Source organism: Mustela erminea, chromosome 11 (genome assembly GCF_009829155.1).
Source record: "Mustela erminea isolate mMusErm1 chromosome 11, mMusErm1.Pri, whole genome shotgun sequence".
Taxonomy (NCBI): Eukaryota; Metazoa; Chordata; class Mammalia; order Carnivora; family Mustelidae; genus Mustela; species Mustela erminea.
The window spans coordinates 75,274,740-75,295,325 of NC_045624.1; the positions used below are offsets into that span (position 1 = coordinate 75,274,740).

Below are 20,586 nucleotides of genomic sequence, written 5' to 3' on the forward strand. Positions count from 1 at the left end.
TCTTAAAAGAATCTTAACAGAAATTAGAGTCAGAAGGGAGGAATCTCAAATGACTATTTTTAGGTAGTAGAGAGTTCACTGTACCCACTCCACATAATGCAAAGCTGTGTGTAGTGGTCTTTTATGCAGATCCACATCATCATGATCTTGACCACAGAGTTTTCTTTTTTTTTTTTTTTTTTTTTTTTTTAAGATTTTATTTATTTATTTGACAGAGAGAGAACACAAGTAGGCAGAGAGGCAGGCAGAGAGAGAGGAGGAAGCAGGCTCCCTGCTGAGCAGAGAGCCCGATGCGGGACTCTATCCCAGGACCCTGAGATCATGACCTGAGCCGAATGCAGCGGCTTAACCCACTGAGCCACCCAGGCGCCCAACCACAGAGTTTTCTTATCTCCGCAAACTTACAAAATTAATTTGTGATGACCTAGAGTGAGACGCTGACCTCCTAGAACCAAATGAAAACAAGAGTGAAGGAACATAGTGAAGGGATAGAAACCTGCAGGAAAATACTGGAATAATTGTACCAGAAACCCTGGGCTAAGGAAGCCATTGTGATTGAGCTCAGAACTTAGACTGAGTGCTCCCATGCCTGGGGTCTCTGAGATTAACCTTGTGGTTTATAAGCCTATGGAGACAAAAGAGCAGTGACTTTCTGGGTAATTTAAGTAGTTAAACACCAGCAAAATGTTTTTTATCCTTCTTATTTTTGAGGTGATTAAATGTAACTTAACTGTATTGCATTTGTATCTCAATCCAGCGTGAATTAAAAAAAAACAAATACTACTTATATATAGAAACTCATAACAATTGAGTTACAAAACTAATTTTGTACTTATAAATAAGTGTTTAAGTCTTTTTTAAAAGTTGAATAATGTGGGGCGCCTGGGTGGCCCAGTCAGTGAAGCGTCTGCCTTCGGCTCAAGTCATAATCCCAGAGTCCTGGGATCGAGTCCCATATCCAGCTCCCTGCCCAGCAAGCAGTCTGTTTTTCCCTCTCTCTGCCTTCTTGCTCTCTCTCAAATAAATACAGTTTTTTAAAAAGTTGAATAACGGCTTCAGGATGTTGCTCCAGCTTTCCGGTAATAGGAAAGAAAATTCTCTATTTCACTATTTCTCCTTAAACATAGAAAATTAAATTTAAAAAGTTTTTAATGATCTAGAAAGTATCACTGCCTTTTTACCGTTTTCAAATAACAGCTTGTCCCTGCAACAGAAGCAGCACATCAGTGTGATGTTCAGGGTTTCTGTCACAAAACAGAACAGCCTAAGCCACATCATTTTTGAAAGTGTCAAAGGCTTATATAACATTTGTCACTACCTTTTGCTACTATGTGCTAGATTGTGGAGAGAAAGAAATAGTAATTTATTTTCCCTTATCTGAGATCTTTGAAACTCATTTCAGTTCAGAAGCTTAAAACAGCATTGTTGGGGTGAAATACAGTATAAGTGATTTCAGGGAGCATTTTAGGAGTGTATTGTCAAATGTGAACAAGGAAGTAAAAGTTTTTACTTTGTATGGCTGTTAAGTCAGATATTATAGACATTCTTTTCTTTTTTTCTAAGATTTTGTCAGAGAGAGAGAGTACACAAGCAGGGGTAGAACCACAGAGAGAGGAAGAAACAGACTCCCTGCTGAGACAGGAACCTGATGCAGGACTCTATCCTAGGACCCTGGGATCATGACCTGAGCTAAATGTAGACACTTAACCAACTGAGCCACCCAGGTGCCCCTAATATGGAGACATTCTTTTTTTTTGGTAACATATATTGCATTATTAGCCTATTAGCCCCAGGGATATACAGGTCAATGAACCACCAGGTTTACACACTTCACAGCACTCACCATAGCACATTCCTTCCCCAGTGTCCATAACCCAACCACTCTCTCCCTACCCACCTTCCCCCAGCAACCCTCAGTTTGTTTTGTGAGATTTAAGAGTCTCTTATGGTTTGTCTCCCTCCTGATCCCATCTTGTTTCATTTATTCTTTTCCTCCCCCCCCAAACCCCCCATGTTGCCTCTCAACTTCCTCATATCAGGAAGATCATATGGTAATGGTCTTTCTTACAAGACATTCTTTTTTTTTTTTTTAAGATTTTATTTATTTGTTTGAGAGAGAGACAGTGAGAGACAACATGAGCAAGGAGAAGGTCAGAGGGAGATGCAGACTCCCCATGGAGCTGGGAGCCTGATGCGGGACTTGATCCTGGGACTCCAGGATCATGACCCGAGCTGAAGGCAGTCGCTTAACCAACTGAGCCACCCAGGAGCCCCCTTACAAGACATTCTTAAGGGAATTTAACTATTCTTTCAAAAAACCTTCTTTGCTTAATTAAGTCATTATGAAAATAATCAGATTGATTTTGAGATTTTTTTTTTTTTAAGATTTTAGTTATTTATAAATATAGAACTTCCCTATGACCCTGCCATTGCACTCCTGGGTATTTACCCCAAAGATACAGATGTAGTGAAAAGAAGGGCCATCTGTACCCCAGTGTTTATAGCAGCAATGGCCACCATCGCCAAACTGTGGAAAGAACCAAGATGCCCTTCAACGGATGAATGGATAAGGAAGATGTGGTCCATATACACTATGGAGTATTATGCCTCCATCAGAAAGGACGAATACCCAACTTCTGTAGCAACATGGACGGGACTGGAAGAGATTATGCTGAGTGAAATAAGTCAAGCAGAGAGAGTCAATTATCATATGGTTTCACTTATTTGTGGAGTATAACAAAAATCATGGAGGACATGGGGAGTTAGAGAGAAGGGAGTTGGGGGAAATTGGAAGGGGAGGTGAATCATGAGAGACTATGGACTCTGAAAAACAATCTGAGGGGTTTGAAGTGGCGGGGGGGTGGGAGGTCGGGGTACCAGGTGGTGGGTATTATACAGGGCACGTATTGCATGGAGCACTGAGTATGGTGAAAAAAAAAATGATACTGTTATGCTGAAAATAAATAAATGAAAAAAAAAAGATTTTAGTTATTTATTTGAGAGAGGGGGAGAGAGGATGAGAAGTGAGAAGCAGACTCCTCAAAGAGCTGGGAGCCTGATGTGGGACTCGATCCCAGAACTCCAGGATCATGACCTGAGCTGAAGGCAGTGGCTTAACCAACTGAACCAGCCAGGCATCCCTATTTTGAGATGTTTTTTAAAAGTATGATTTGTGAACAGTTGTAACTGTATTTGATAAATATGGTGAAACCCATAAATATGGCACCTGGGTGGCTCAGTTGGTTAAGCATCAGCTTCAGCTCAGGTCATGATCTCAGGGTCATGGGATCCAGCCCCACATCAGTCTCCCTGCTCAGTGGGAAGCCTGCATCTCCTCCCTCTGCTCCTCCTCCTTGTGCTCATACTTTGTCTCTCTCTCTCTCTCTCTCAAATAGATTAAAAAAAAAAATTAAAGGATTTGTTCGTGTAAATTTAATTTTTTAATTCCATTTTTGACATTTGAAAATTTTTATATGCTTACTACATAATTCAGAAATTCTGCTTTAAAATACGTATTATACCTTCATGTGTAGTAAAGGAATCATAGGACTTACAGGAGCATCAGAAATTGTGAAGTCTGGTTTTGGAGTCTGAGTGGTCTGTCTGGTTGTAATTCTGACTCTTCCACTAGTAGTTGTGTGACTTCAGGAAAGTAGGGGAACTTTTTTGAGACTATTTATGTCTAAATTGTGGGAGAAATACATAGGACATGTTATCTGTTTTCTTTAATAAAAACTACTCTTTGAATGTATCTGACTTCATCTTAAGTTTCAGTTTAGTTATGATCCCAGTATTTGTCCTTCAGTAATGTGCTACTTAGAATATAAAAATATTAAGAAAAAATTTAAAGGTAGATTTAAATTAATTTTACTTTTTGTTAGTTTGCAGCTGTCGCAACTTTGCCATTTGATGTGGTAAAAACACAAAAGCAGACTCAACTTTGGAAATATGAAAGTCATAAAAGTAAGTTTAATTAATTTAAAACATTATCTCAAGATGCCATGATTGTTTTAATTTTTCTTTCCAGCTGGGACTGTTTAAATAAGAAAAATAAGAATTTTTTTTTTCCTCTGCTGCTTTGACCGAAACTAATATACTATTTTTTTTTAAAGATTTTATTTATTTATTTGACAGAGAGAAATCACAAGTAGTCGGAGAGGCAGGCAGAGAGAGAGAGAGGGAAGCAGGCTCCCCACTGAGCAGAGAGCCCAATGTGGGACTCGATCCCAGGACCCTGAGATCATGACCCGAGCCGAAGGCAGCGGCTTAACCCACTGAGCCACCAGGCGCCCCGAAACTAATATACTATTAGAATGGAATGCCCGGAGGAAAAAAAATACTCTCAACCACCTCCAAAACTTAAGAAATTTAAAAATCTATATATTTTGCCTGCCATCAGTTAAGTCTCATGCCTGCTAAAAAGAAGATGACATACTATATAACTATTATTTCTAATAAATCTAGACAAATTAGGGTGAAGGATAGGAATTTAGTGGGAACACTTTTTCTCTTGGTGTGTTTTGTTTCATTACAATGTGTATACATTTCATTCTTTTTCTTAATGTTTTTGAGCTTCCCTTCCTTTTGATACATTTTTTTCCTCCTATTTTTACCTCTTTATAACCTGTAACTTCTTCTAAAATAAGTGTACTCTTAGTTGCTTCTACTAGAGTCCTTCTGTCATTATTATCTATAGAAAAGTGTGGCAAACCAATTGGAAATTATCTATTACAAAATGGTGTCATATGAATCCTGTGATCGATTAATCTATTCTAATGTTAATAAATTGTTCTAACTCACCAGAATATTCTGCATACAAGTAAAATAGGTATTTGTAATTGTTGAAAGAAATACTTTACAGACAACTGAGTCTCATGAATATTAGTGACTACTTTGTCTTGATTTTCTGAAGTCCTCATAATAGAGTTCTCATAATAGAGCTAATTAAAACCTGGGGAAGTTAACAAAGTTTATTATCAGTGTTCTTCAACTTCCGTTTTGAGTGGGAGCCTGCTAGCTGCCTAAGTCCTGTCTTTTCTGCATGGATGGTTCAGAATTATTTTGTTTTATTCTCCCTTCCAAATCATCAGAATTCCTGTTTACTCTTCTACATGAAGTATTTAATGTAGTAGGAATATTCTCTGTGGTGTGATTCATGACTATGGCCATGAGCCGTGGGTCATGATGTTAGTGAGGGAGAAGACAGGAAACTCTACGGTTAGATTCTGATGCTCACTAAGGTTTGAGAGCCACTTACTTGGGTCAGTAATCTTTGGAGTCACCTGGGGTGCTTTTTAATGACAGCTGAAGCTGGGCACCACCCCCAGTGGACTCTCACTCAATAGATCTACGGTGGGGCTCGAACTTTTATATTCTGCACGTGTTCTCTACATGATAATGACTGTACATCCTCCTTGAGATGGGCATCAGGGAAGCATCTTCTTTCACGAGACTCAACTCTCTATCACTGGTTTTTTTTCTAGTGTTTCTCCAATAAAGCCCAAAGGAGAAATCTTTAAGCCTTAGGCCTTAATTTTATATGATTATTGTTGGTCATTTTTACTGGTTACTCTGCTTCAGCTACGAACCAGTCCTATTTAGCAAGACATGCTTCTTCTGATGTGAGTGATAAACAGCCCATATTTTTTCTCATTTTTATCATATTATTTATCCCCACAGAAGAGGTAAATCAGCTCTCTGTAGAAGTGGCTTTCTCCACTCTAGCTCAGCTACACCGAATCCATTATCTCTAAGCAAAAAGAAGATTAAGTGTTCCATAGAGAATGATGCTGAGTTCCTTGTAAGAATGTTATCTCTGTAGAAGCACACTGCGACTGTGTCTCCCATCCATTAGCTGACTCCTGATTCGAGTGCACCATGCTGGTCTCTACAGACAAGTGAGGCTGTCTCTAGGCCCTCAAACACCTCATAATATAATGGAAAAGAAGCATAGTGGGTTGTAGTGAGTCCCACATTTCATAATAGAGGTAACTTTTTCTTATGAGTCCATCATTTACAATTTAAAAAAATTTAATGTCACCTTTCAGCTTTTGAAACCTGGCTCATATCCACCGGTTTTTGACAGTTCCAGTTAAACTTCTTTTTCTGTGAGCATATTCAGTATTTTAAAATAATTCAACAGAAACTTTAAAACCTTTAAAAAATGGTTATATGTGACAGACTTGTGAAGAAAAGCTCAGTCTTAGTAGTCATGAGGACATTGCCAACCAGAAGGGCAGCAAGAGGACATTTTATCTGTGCCAGGTTTGGGGGGAGAACATGGAGCCGTGGGAACGCTCCTGCCCAGCAGGTGAGAGTCCAAGTTTGGAAAATAATCTGGCAATCTCAAAAAGGCTCTTTGAACAAGCAGTTTCACCTTCGGTATGTGCCCTAGAAAAACGTCTCACCTGTACAAGGATACTCACTTAAGGATTCTTAATCTCAAAAGTTAGAAAGCGCTGAAATGGGCCCTGGCCAGGAAGCAGGTCCACTCTGATAACCCATGTAATGCAATCACACAGAGCAATTAAAATCAATCAGATACACCTGCTCTTGGCAATATAGATAATCCTAAAAAGCACATTACAAATGTACAGTGTGCTAGCATTTATACAAAGTTTGAGCATGAAAAGCAAGAGTATATGTTATTTATGGATGTGTTCAGATGTAGTGAAAGTTTAAACACAAGCATGAGAAAGGTAAAGGAAAAAAGAAACACAAGAGAGTAGTTACCTCTCAGGAGCGAGGAAGGAGGACACTGAGAAGGAATAGATTTGCTGTATAGTTGCTAAGATTTGATAAATGTGGATGGTCAGTAAATGAGTGTTTCTAGCAATAACTCTAGAGGGTTGGAACTTGGCAGGATACTTCAGAGATTCCATTAGAGTGTGAATGAAGCTTACCGTCAGTTACAACGCTTTCCATCCATTCTCTTCTGCATTAAGTGCATGCTGCTGTTTAAATAGGGACCACTTTGGGGCATGAATCCTTCAAGATCAGAAATACCTGGCTACTTGGCTTCCTTTCTTTCACTAGGTGTTTCCAGAATTTAATTGGAATAATTTAAACATGAAGTTGCTGACTTGTAATATAAAATTTTGGTCATTGACTTTAGAAAGTTATATTTTTTCATAAACACTTTGTTCTTGGTTTCAAAAATGTATCCTTCCTGTCAGATTGCTATAGTTGCTATCTTTATATTTGTAGTATTTATATTGATCATAATATGGCTTCCTAAATAAATGCAAAGCCCCATTTATCTTCACAGAGAATCTGATATTTCTCTAAATGAGATTTGAAATAATGAGCCCATTCCACTAAGTGGTAAAATTCTAAAAAGCCATTTTTGAAAGCTCTCTTTCTCTAGCCTTCTCCTTTTTTTCCCCTGGGCATGCTTAATAATACATGCTTTAATCCTTCTGAATGACTCAGAGTTGTTGTCATCCACGTTCACATTGACTATCGTAGTCTTAGAATGCAGCTCCGAGCAGCTAATGAGGCCATACCAGTGTTTGCCCCTCATCCAGCTGATATCAAACCAAGACTTTGACAGCCTCGGTGTGTCAGCTGTCAACAGTATTCATTCGGTAGTGTGCCTGCTTCTTAGCAGATTTTTTTTTTTACCTACTGCATCTAGTAATCTGTGGGCTAATTAAGCCAGCTGCTGAGAATCATTGTGTAAAATGAAGATAAGTAAACTTCGTGCATGAATAGCTCATAAGTAGCTGTATGTTTAAATCTCAGTGACATCTTTGTTTTTGTTTTGTTTTGTTTTACGATTTTACCTATTTATTTGACAGAGAGAGATCATAAGTAGGCAGAGAGAGAGAGGAGAAAGCAGGCTCCCCACTGAGCAGAGAGCCCGATGCGGGGCTCGATCCCAGGACCCTGAGATCATGACCTGAGCCGAAGGCAGAGGCTTAACCCACTGAGCCACCCAGGCGCCCCTGATATCTTTGTTTTTAAAAAAAGTTTTTTACTTTCAGATTTTTAAATGGTTGCAAATAAGAGAGACGTTACTGTTAATTAACTGTTGCAGATGCCAAGTGAAGTGTGTGCATTTTTTATAACTGTACTTCTAGTGACTGTAGAGTTTGAAATACTATTTTTTAATCATTTTATTTATAAAAATAAAATGATAATAAATAAATAAATAAATAATTTTTATTTATAAAAATACAAAATTTTGATTTTAAAAAAGGCTTAATCTACCCTTTGGAAGAGACAAAACTAATGTAATTTATATCAAGACTGATACATCTGGGGGCACCTGGGTGGCTCAGTCAGTTACATGTCTGCCCTTGGCTCAGGTCATGATCCCAGGGTCCTGGGATTGAGTCCTGCATCGGGCTCCCTGCTCAGAGGGGAGTCTGCTGCTCCCTCTCCCTGCCGCTCCACCTGCTTGTGCCCTCTGTCAAATAAATAATCTTTAAAAAAAAAGACTGGTACATCTATCTATTCAGAAAGGTTTTAATAAAGGCAGACAGACCTCCCTAGGGAGAACAAGCTATTCTTTTCAGAACTTCTTAGGAAAAAAAAACACTTTTTAAAATGTATACAATAAAAATGTAATGAAAAATGGTTATCAGGGCTTGTTGACTTTGGGAACCCCATGAAGATTTCTACACATCTTCTAAATTTTTCATTATTAAGGCAGGGAAATACGTGTAAAGGATATGACCCACTACCAAGCTTAAGAAACTTAATCATAGAATCCATCTGTATATTCCTCCTCGATTATATCTAGTCCTATATACCTTAAAGTTATCACCTTTTTCTAATTTTTCTTTTTAAGGATTCCAACTGTTAAAGTTTGGGATAAAATTGAGGTAAACAGATTTGTTCTATTTATAATGATTATACACACCAAAGGCCGTAAACATTTTTATGTGTATTTGTGTATTAGAATTTATTAAATGGTAATCTATAATGTATCATTCCTTTATTTTAACATTTAGTTTCTTTGCCTACGTCAACCTGGACTATCATGAAGAATATTGTTGCTAAGAATGGATTTGCAGGATTATTTACAGGTAAAAATACTTGCTTTACCAAATTGTTGAATAAAATTATAACTTTGACATCTGTCATCTTCCTAAATTAACCTTAAGCAGGAAATTATTGAAAACATTCCCTATTTAGGAAACCACATTGATGCTGTTAAAGCGAACATATTAGGGGCATTTGGGTGGCCTAGTCAGTTAAGCATCTGCCTTCAGCTCAGGTCATGATCCCAAGGTCCCCGGATAGAGTCCCATGCCAGGCTCCCTGCTCAGCAGGGAGTCTGCTTCTCCCTCTGTCCCTTCCCCTGCTTGTGCACTCTTGCTATGTCAAATGAATAAAATAGTTCTAAAAACTTAAATTTTTTAAACATAAAGTAAAATTTGTACTGATTTTTTTCTATTCTCTTTTCAGGCCTCATTCCCCGTTTAATTAAAATTGCTCCTGCTTGTGCCATTATGATCAGTACCTATGAATTTGGGAAGACTTTTTTCCAGAAGCAAAATGCTCGAAGACAGCAATGCTAGTGATGCTGTTTCAACTGGAAATAACAACCAAAGCCAAGTAATAAGATAGAGACTCTTAGGCAAGAACTTTCACCATTATCTCAAAATGATTTTATATATTTCTTATAATTTAAATGAGCAGTAATTTCTACTTTGCCTCTGAATCATAACCCTAATTTTAAAATAAATTTTGTTATGCTGATTTTTGAGATTTTGAAAAAGGTATTCTAGAAATCACAATCATAAAGTGTTCCTGTAAAGAAGAGAAAAATTACTCCTTAGCACTGAAAGTGAAAATCTCTGAGAGTTTGATATTCTGGATTTCGGTATAATGTCAATGGGAATGTGTCACATAGATTAAAACAGTTTGAATTGTGTGCTGAATGATGTGCAGAGTCTAGAAGAAAAATGCCCTTCCTTCATACACACTTAAATCATGCACACAGATACTTAAGTATTCCAACAAAGTAATAATAGATGGCAGTCTTTAAATAATGTTATTCACGTTTACCTAATTACCTATTAGATACTTTAATTCAAGTTTTGTTTTTGTTTTTGTTTTATACCTCCCATTGCCGTTTTAAGGCTTCACCCATATTAGGATTTCTTCACCCAAAGATAATGGCTATTTTATCTTTATGAACCAGAATGTAACTGTTTATGTGATAAAAATATTTTTGGTGACTAAAAATTCTGTATTATCTACTGTTTCTGCAAGAGAGAAGGAGTCTTTACTGATTGTCTTAAATGTTTGGCACAGTGAATCTTGGGTGTACAGTGGGAAAAAACCACATTGTATTTAGCATGGTAAAAATAATGTTTCAGCCAGGGAAGGGCCTCGGGTTTCAGCCATCTTGGAATTCAGGTATCACTGTTTGTGGAGCTCTTGAGGTCACTTGTATTGTCTTCTTCTAACAACACTGAGATGAATACATATAAGCCACAAAATACTTCCAAAATGTCCCTTGATTTTACACATCTCATGTTAGTATGCTACATCAAGAGACTAAAGAGGCAGCCATTTCCCTGAAGAAATAGCTTTTAGTCAATACAGGATAATGCCTCAGTAATGTAGCTTGTGGCTGTAGGAATGAAACAAAGCTACCACGGCAGGACAAAAATAATTTTTAAAAAAATTTTCTCAGGATCTATATCCTATAAGAAAAAGCACTTTATATGCCTTGAAATGTGAAGTATTTTTTTTTCCCCTAAAATAGAAGAGTATAGTTAGGTGACAGATCTCTAGTGTTGGTAGAGGAATTATGTATTTTATATTGTAGTAGAAAAGAGTTTGTATGTTTCATCAGAAATAAAATATATAGGGTTTGTATGTAATCTTCTGTTTACTTTATCCTGTGTTGATTTACCTTAAGTTTTGCAACATTCATATCTATAAAATCATAAATGTTTGACATTAACTTATATTTTCATTAAAATATTTTATGCTTTCTTAAAATTATCACTGTGCTTCAAGCTGAATATTTTCAAATAAAATTATGTTCATGATGTACTTTATATAGGAAAGTTTATCTTGAACACTGCTGCTTAACGGTATTAAATTTAAATTTACTTTTGTCCTGTTATGTTTCTTTTTGGTAACTGGTAGAAAAATTTAAATTTATAATTTTTAAGAAGCAGTCATGTATTTCAGCTTAATAGAAATACCAGTAGAGAAATTCCCTCCCTCCCCCAAAACAGACTATACTTACAGAAAATTCTTCCCATTTATACCTAAAATAAATTTAATTCCCTCTTAGCTTTTCTAGTACATATTACAGCCATGTATCTGGATAAAAAGGGCGAATTGAAGCTTTCTTTATACCTAAGTGGTAAAGAAGCATTAATACTTTAATTTTAATTAATTGAATTTAATTTTAATTTTAACAAAAAAATAGCCACTGAAAAGCACTTGACAAGAGGTTATATTCTTGGTAACGTTTCTGAAAGCAAATAGTTTCAATCTATGTGAAGTTTTCTAACACATACATTTACTTTCTTAGGTGTGTGTACATTTTTTAAAAAGAAGTTCAAGTATTACATGTTTGCCACCTTCCATACAACACACATTTGACTTTTGAAAGAATAGATATGAAGTTAAAATAAATTTTTATTTCTAGGAAACTATTCGCTATGCTTATTTAACTACATGACTCCTTTAAATTCTTCCCTTTCTGGAGCATGAATTCCAGGGATATGGGAAAGTTTCGTGTTTCAGGTTTTAATTTTTTTCCAAAATGAACTCTTAAAATAAATTTTAACCTATCATTTAACATTTCCTCAGATTTTTTACATGGTTGGCAGTTTAAGAAGCACATGAGAGTAGAAGTGCTTCAGATACAGGCCACAAATAGAGGCAGAGCTATTGATTGACAGAGGGCTGCAAGGGGAGTGATGGGGATGATGAGGACGCAGAGGATTCTCCACTGAGCTTGGGGGCAGAGAGGGAGTGTCAGGAAATGCTTTTAAGATTAAGACAATTAAACGTACCTGGTACCTGGCAGTGGGAGTCTCAACCAGGCAATGGAATTCAGTCCCGGGAAGGAAAAACAGGAAGGCAACTGGAAGCCAAGCAAGTATTTTTGGTACAGGTCTAATAATTATAGAGTGGTTGTTCTTGTTCCCCCCTCCCCCAAGACCAGCAATTATTTTAACTGAAAAGAAAAGAAGGTAGCATAGTTGAGCACAGCACACACCAGAATGTGTCACCTGTAGTAAGGCTGAATTTTCTGTAGTGAAACTTTGGGTTCATTTGGGTTTTAGAGAAATAAACAGTGCTATAGGAAATGGGGACTTACATAATAAGGATTGGTTTGGACCAGAATAGACTTTGAAAAGGGACCATAAGGACATTGATGTGATTTTTATCGGCCCCTTCCTATCAGTTAAAAAGGACTAATTCTAAAACTAAATAGAAGCTGCTTTGCTTCCAGAAGAACAAAGGGAACCAATTAAAAAATATTTAAGAGCTCTGATGTTCAAAGCAGTTGTGTGACATTTCCGAAGTAATCCATCGTATTTGTTGATCAAAACTGGAGATCTTACCTAACAGTAGGAACTTTGACAAAGAATTTCCCTAAGTTGTAAATTTGAGACACACTTTTAACCACTTGAAAACTTATGTGTAAATCTAATAAAGATGACTTAAATAAAAACTTAGTTTATATCATTTCATTCAATGCTGACATCACCTTGATGCCATCATAGGTGCTGGGAAGATGATGATGTTTCCATTTTATGGTGAGAAAACAAACATGGCTCTTACATAATTATGTTATTAGTACTACCAAAATCACTACCTGTATTGTACCATTTCAACAGATACTATGTATTATAAAGCAGATCATGTTATTTTTTTAAATAAAAGGTATTTAATTTGAGTTGAAATAAAGATTTCTCCAAAACTTTTTGTCATATCAATATTTTAGTGCTGAGTAATATACACTTACCATAGTTGCTAAAACAAAGTTCAGTGTACAACTTGAATCCAGTAACTTGTCTTGAAGGAAAAAGTATAACTACTAATGCATGGTACAAAACTTTTAATATACATGCAACAAGTATAGTACATCAAGGCAACAAAATACACATGGAATTATTAGCATATAATTCAGCATTCTGTTTTGGGTAGGGTGTGTAAACAGTAAACACCACCACCTAAAATTAAAGATTGAGACATACATTGTTTCCTCATGCAAACATTAACTACATGTATAACTAGTGTGAAATGAACTGTATAGAAACCTGAATTCACATTAGCAGATGAATTTTATACCAGGAGCTCCAAGAAAGGAGGAAAAGTCATGATCTTCAGATGTCATGTTTAAATCTGCAATATAGCAGCATGTTAAGATGCACAAGTTACTGTATGCATTAAACAAATCTGAAAAATGTGATCAATTATGGAATCTTGAATTTCCTTCCCTTATTATAAAAATGTATGGAAAAAAATTTAACAATGATTTTTTAAAATTATTGAGGAACAATAAATATCAGTTGAGAGTGGACCATGGATAAAGCATTTGAAACATTCTGATCGTTTTTTAGGAAGGCAGCAATAGAGCTTAAGGCCAACCTAAGAATTTTCAAGTTCCTCTCCTTAGCCATTTCCTTCTCCCTCCTCCCAGGGTTTTCACTGTCCTCATTTTTTATCTTCCTTCCATCCCCATGCTCATTAATAATTGCTTCGGATACCTCACTCATAATAAGGTATATAGAATTAAGAGTAGATACCACTAAATTGTTAAAGGTACCATTTTTCAAGAATATTTGCATTTTTACAAGTACTAAAGCCTTAACCTAAAGAAGTAAAAACTCTGAGTATGTTCTGGTACTTCTAGGATAACTTATTTTAATGGCTTCCAGGCCTCCTTTGTTCCTGAAATGACTTCATTTGAACTTCCTTATAAGACTGGCATTCTTATTATCTTAAATTCCAAATTATGAGAATAAAGCTTCTAAATCTTGCAGAGAACCACCACACTCCTACATTTCTAATACAAAGAATGATGTAGTATGTTCAGCGCTCTTGCCTCCTGTCATAAATTGTTGTACTGTTCCTACATGTCAAGCAACTGAGTTTGAATGTAATGTTTTATTAATAAACAAAAATAGCATATGAAGTCCCCATTAAGTATTGTGTCCTCTTCATGTAAACAATGTATAAAACTTCTTTGGCACAACTGGTCATGTTTTCCTCATAGTACTTACGATAGAAAATATACTTCAGACATTTTCTCTTTCAATATGGTGGGATTTTGATGGATGAAATCTATAAATTCCCAAAACTGCAAAAAGATTTTATAGCGCATAATTTTTTTAAAAAGGAAACTAATTTTTTTTTAACCTGTAGAAGTGTAGGGGTTTCGAATATTAACATCGGTTTTTTAACATTAACATGGCGTGATTCATTGTTACACATAAGGGAGAACAAAACAGCACTGTATGTCAGACATATTGTTGAGTATGATAAGACTCTAGTGATCCTTACTTGAAGGTTCTCAAATCCTTACATGGACTCGAAATCTTTCCTAATAAAATACTTTTCAACATCTGTTCTACATTTTTAAATGTTTCCAACTACTGAGGAATATTTGATATTTTTAAATAAACTTTTAAGAAAATCTTGGGAAAACAGTTTATTCATTTTACCAAAATGATGTAAAACACTTTACCTAGGACCCTGACAAATTTAGTAATGAATGGCCTAAAGATACATTCCTACAAAATTTATAAAATGTTAACGGAAAGTTGTACCAAATGATAACTATTAAAGAAAAAGTGAGTAAGCCACTACAAAACCAGCTGAGAACCTCCTCCTCATACAAAAAAGGCATTTAAACATCAAAACCTAGGAAGAAATGAATGAAAAATGAAATTAAATCATTTTTTAGAAAATATAATCACTGAATAAAAGTAAAAGAAAATACTTAGCTTTGTCTCTGGAATAAAACCTTGAACTCAGTCTCTGGCAATTATAGTACATTTAAATACATGAAAATCAGCTGAATAATAAATTTACATCACAATTAGCAATGGATTATTAATTTAGAGGATATTTGAAGGTTTTTTAAGCCTATTCATTTTTAAACTTCCTCAGTGACAAATATAAGAATCTTAAAATGGCAGGATCATTTTCTCTCAGAAGGGCACATGGAGTGGACTGAATTCTCTAATAGAAGCAATAGAATTCCAGACATGTGCCAGAACAATATAAAATTCCAAAGGTCTTCCCAGCAGTCAAACTTATTGTAAATAGAACATTTGCAACATAAAAACTTCTGGCTCTGACATAAAATTTTTCAGGATGGAGTTAGACCTGGACTCGTCATCTCTGTTGTGGGACTTGCAAGGTAGTCATTAGATTTGAGACTTGTTAGAGATTTGTAACTTGCCACTGATGTTAGAGATCCACAGAGACCAAGTAATGAGGGGGTATCTTCTTTACCTGAAAGTTAAGATTAAATAACAAATATTTAATTGCCCTTGAAGAATGTTACCAAAAGATCCTATAAAACTAAAAACTTACATAACTTTACAAAGTACTCAAAACATAGCCAGTTATATATTTCCGTAACTTCAATGCCATCCTTCAAAAAACATTACCAGAGGATTATGTGTGCTTCTCATAACATTTCTAGTTACAAAAGTTTGAGATACCATGTTTTAGGAAAAAAATAAAAACTTTACCTTTTTTTCAGAGTATGTTCATGTTCACTTGGTAAAGGGTAATAAACTAACAGTACCAATGCCCAGGCCACAGAAATACCAGGAAATCCCTGTGTAGGTTAAGTAATGCAGCAGAAGCAAAACTGCTTCAGTTCAGGAGGAGGGCTGGATTGGGAGAGCTTCAGCCCACTTACTGAACATTTATTCAGCTTCTACCTTGCCTCAGGAACTTTGTCACATCCTGGACTCCCATAGGCCCATGAGGAAGGCTGGCAGATAAAAAGCTTAAGTTTTGCTTACACAGTTAGAGAAGTCTAAACTGAACCAGACGGCAGGTGTTTCTGAATGCTATCTATAGTTTCAAATGGCCCCTCTGAAGTGTTCCTACAGTCCTTTGAACTCTAACCTACCTAGTTATACTGTATGATAATTGTGGGGCTCTCCATTCTTCTAAACCATACACTGAGAAAGGACATGGAATTTCTTGTGTTCTTTATTATATTCCCAGTGCTGAGCACATAGGAGATGCTCATTAAATAATTATATAATTAACAAGTCATGATTCCATAAGAACAGTGTTGGGACCAAGAGAGCTCCTATGTCTTTTAACTGTATGACCTTAAGAAAGGCGTCTTCTCTGAGCCTTTCCTTTGTAAAATAACAAATATGACTAGCTATGTTAACTTCATAGTTTTGCTGACAAGCACAATACAGGAAAATATAACAACATTAGAAAAAGATACGGAAGAGTAGTTGTTAAATTCCAATTTAAAATGCTTATTGTGTTATTTCAGGGTCTAAACATTTAGATGTTTCAAGGACCCTTTTAATGTTTAAGCTTACTGACCCATTTCAGGCCAGAATCAACTTTCTGGAATTCTTATTAAAGATTTTATTTATTTATTTGACAGAGAGAGATCACAAGTAGACAGAGAGGCAGGCAGAGAAAGAGGTAGAGGGAAGCAGGCTCCCCGCTGAGCAAAGAGCCTGATGCGGGACTCAATCCCAGGACCCTGAGATCATGACCTGAGCCGAAGGCAGCGGCTTAACCCACTGAGCCACCCAGGCACCCTGGAATTCAACTGCTTTAGATGGTCTTTCCAAATTTTATATTTTAAATGTACAATTCAATAGCATTAATTACATCCACAGTATTGTGCAACCATCACCACTATTTCCAAAAATTTTCATTACCCCAAACAAATTTTCTACCCATTTAAGCAATAAGTATCCATTGTCCCCTCACTCCCAGTCTCTGGAAACTCCAATCTACTGTCAATGAATATGCCTATCATATATCATTCTTACAAGTGGAATCATACAATATTTGCCCTTTTGTGTCTGGCTTTATTTCCCTTAGCATGTTTTCTCAGGCCCATCCATTTTGTAGCATGTATCACAACTTTATTCCTTTTTCATGGCTGAGAAGTATTCCACTGTATGTTTATACTACTTTTTGTTTATCTATTTATCTGTATGGATACTTGGGTTGTGTCTACCTTTAGAGTACTGTAAAAAAAGCTGCTGCACACATTGGCACACCAGTATCTGTTTGAGTCTTGTTTGCAATTCTTTGGGAATATATACTTAGAGAACATTTTTTAATATAAAGATTATCATACAGTAATGCAAAAGATGAAAATCTAAATGTCTAACACGGTTACACAATGAGGTACTGTAGAGCTGTAAAAGAGAATCAGAAGGATCTCTACTTCTAGGTATTGATTTCCAGGATACCTGGATTATGTTAGGAAATGGTTCACTGTTGTCACAGAGAATGATACTGTGAACAGACACAGCAGCCAATGTCTGTCTTCATATTCAGAAGAGATTGACTGTGAATATGGAGTTCTTTGTAACTGAATTCACTTTTCTTTTCCTTATAGGTACAGAGGAGTGACATGAATTTTTTAAATCTACGCTTAAAGTCTAAAAATGAAAGAAGCAATGAATGACCAGAAAATAAAAATAAGAAAATAATTCCATTAACAATAGAATCTAAAAGAATAAAATACCTAGAAATAAATTCAAATAAAGAAGTGCAAGGGTTGTACATCGACAACTACAAACTATTGTTGGAAAAAATTCAAGGTTGAAATAAGTGGGAAAACATTCCATTTTTCCATGGGTTAGAAGACAATATTAAGATGGCAATATTTCCCAAATTAATCTACAGATTCAGTGTCATCCCCATCAAAATTCTAGCTGCCTTTTTTTCAGAAATGACAAGTTGATTCTAAAATCCATATGGAAATTCAGTGGAGCCTGAATAGCCAAAACAATCTTGAAAAGGAACAAAGTTGTCCTGATTTCCAAACTTAACTATAAAGCAAGACAGTGTGCTACTATACAATGGATAATGTAGCACTGGTAGAGGCCAACAGACCAACAAATCAGAACTGAGAATCTAGAAATAAACCCATACATGTATGGGTAATGCATTTCAGCAAGAATTCTAAGACCATTTAATTGGGGAAAGGATAATTTTTTCAACAAATGGTCCAGGGGCAACTGAATATCTACCTGAAAAAGAATTAAGTTGGACAATTAGCTCACACCATATACAAAAACTTAAAATAGATCAAAGACCTAAATGTAAGATCTAAAACTATAAAACCCTGAAAAAGAAACAGAAGTAAATCTGCATGACCTCGAATTAGACAATGATTTCTTAGATGGGACACCAAAAGGACAAGCAACCGAAAGGAAAACTAGTTAAATGGGACTTCATCAAAATTAAAAATCTGTGAGTCAACACTAGCAAGCAAGTAGAAAGACATTCCTCAGAATGGAAAATATATCTGCAAACCATACATCTGATAAGGTCTACTATCCAAAAATACACTGTTGCAACTCAAAAATTAAAAGACAATGCAATTTTTAAATAGAGGAGTTGAACAGACATTTATCTGTATAGATGATATACAAATGGCCAATAAGCACATGAAAAGATTAGGACAATGCAAATCAAAACCACAAAATTCTACTTCGCACCTACTAGATGATATAATTAAAAAGACCATCAATAACAAACATTGGTCAAGGTGTGGAGAAAATGAAACCCCTATACAATGCTGGTCAGACTATGAAATGCTACAATCACTTGGAAAAAGTATGGAAGTTCCTCAAATGATTAAAACATGTTCCAACCAATTCCATTCCTAGTTATATACCCAAGAGAAATAAAAATATATATTCATACAAAAACCTGTACATGAATGTTCACAGCATTATTAATAACGGCCCCAAAGTGCAAACTATCCAAATGTCCAAATGATGAATGAATAAACTGTGGTATATCCATACAATGGAATATTATTTGTGCATAAAAGGGAATGAAGCACTGATACTTGCTGCCACATGGACAAACTGTGAAAACACAATGCTAAGTCAGAGAACCTAGACAGAAGGTGCCTGGGTGTCTTGGACAGTTAAGCTTCTGACTTTTTTTTTTTTAAGTTTCATTATTCATTTGAGAGAGACAGAAAGAGAGAGACAGGGACCACAGGTGGGAAGAAAGGGAGAAGCAGGCTCCCACTGCAGGAAGCCCGACAATGTGCTCAATCCCAGGACCCCAAGATTACAACCCAAGCTGAAGGCAGACCCCCAACTGAGCTACCTGGTGCCCCAAGCTTCTGATTCTTGGTCTCAGCTCAGGTCTTGATCTCAGGGTTATGAATTCAAGTCCTGCACTGGGCTCCATTACGGGCATGGAACCTACTTAAGAAAAACAAGAACGAAAAACCTAGACCAAAACAGCTACATACTGTATGGTTTTATTATATGAAATGTCCAGAACAGACAAACCCAAAGAGACAAAAAGTAGATTAGTAGTTACCCAGAGATGGGGGTAGGGAGGAATTGGGACCAACTACTAACAGATGCAGGGCTTCTTTACTGGGTAAATGACAAAGTTCTGGAATTAGTGGTGATGGTTGTAAAACACTGAGTACACTAAACACCACTGAAGTGTACACTTTACAATGGTCAGTTTTATGTGAATTACAATAAAAGTTTTTTTGAAAGTCTAAAGGTCTTCTTCTTTTAGAGAGAGTATGTGTGCAAGCAGGGGGAGGGTCAGAGGGACAGTGAGAGAGAGGATTCTAAGCAGACTGTGCTGAACACAGAACCCAATAAGGGCCTCAAACCCATGACCCTGAGTCAACAACCTGAGGTGAAATCAAGAGTTAGGTCCCAAAGGGTGGAGCCACCCTGGTGCCCCAAGGATCTCTCAAAATAAATATTAAAAATGCTAAGAGATATGTAGACAATGTGTTATGATTTAATTGTTGGCTTTTTCTTCTCTTTTTCGAGGCTAAATTAAATACTGGTATATTTTAAAAACCAAGGCATCCTAGATTTGCTGAACTATGGGTAGCTAGTAGTTACTAGCACAACAACTATCACATATGGGCTTAACCAATCCTTGAAAAAAATGCCAACTTCTCACCCTTTTCTACCAACAATTATGGTACCACTTTAACTTCTGAGATGATCTTTATAAGATTTTATTTATTTATTTATTTATTTAGAGAGCGTGCATGCATAAGTTGGGGGAGGGGTGGAGGGTGAGGAAGAGAGAATCTCTGGCAGGCTGAATGCAGATCCTGATGTGGGGCTCAATCTCAGGACCTGAGATCATACCTTGAGCTCAAATCAAAAGTCGGTATTCATTCTAGAAAAATGGAGTTAGGCTCACAGAAAAATTTGCAAACCAATGTTCACTGCAGCATAGGCCATTCAGGCTGCTATCACAGAAATACCATCAGCTCTGTGGTTAAAAATCACAGAAAGGTATTTACTGTTTCTCGTTTCTCAACATTCTGGATGCTGGGAAATCTCGGAGGCAGTTACCTGTGGGTCCTATGTCTAGTTACCGCCTGTTTTTCCTGGCTCACAGCAGGTTCTCACTGTG

General features: G+C 36.3%; 2 protein-coding genes across 11 annotated transcripts in view; one reads left to right on the forward strand and one right to left on the reverse strand.

The window, feature by feature from the left end:
- Window positions 1-12,890, forward strand: part of SLC25A40 (solute carrier family 25 member 40) — a 57,604-nt gene extending 44,714 nt beyond the window's left edge. For all 3 annotated transcript variants that reach the window (XM_032304726.1, XM_032304724.1, XM_032304727.1), the window contains 3 exons: window positions 3,882-3,963; window positions 8,958-9,032; window positions 9,415-12,890. In XM_032304726.1, coding sequence (XP_032160617.1) covers window positions 3,882-3,963; window positions 8,958-9,032; window positions 9,415-9,527 — 270 coding nt within the window. In that variant the 3' untranslated portion in view covers window positions 9,528-12,890. The remainder of the gene's footprint in view (window positions 1-3,881; window positions 3,964-8,957; window positions 9,033-9,414) is intronic.
- An 18-nt stretch (window positions 12,891-12,908) lies between these two features.
- RUNDC3B (RUN domain containing 3B) overlaps window positions 12,909-20,586 on the reverse strand; it is a 137,381-nt gene continuing 129,703 nt past the window's right edge. For all 8 annotated transcript variants that reach the window (XM_032304723.1, XM_032304719.1, XM_032304722.1 and 5 more), the window contains one exon: window positions 12,909-15,450. In XM_032304723.1, coding sequence (XP_032160614.1) covers window positions 15,305-15,450 — 146 coding nt within the window. In that variant the 3' untranslated portion in view covers window positions 12,909-15,304. The remainder of the gene's footprint in view (window positions 15,451-20,586) is intronic.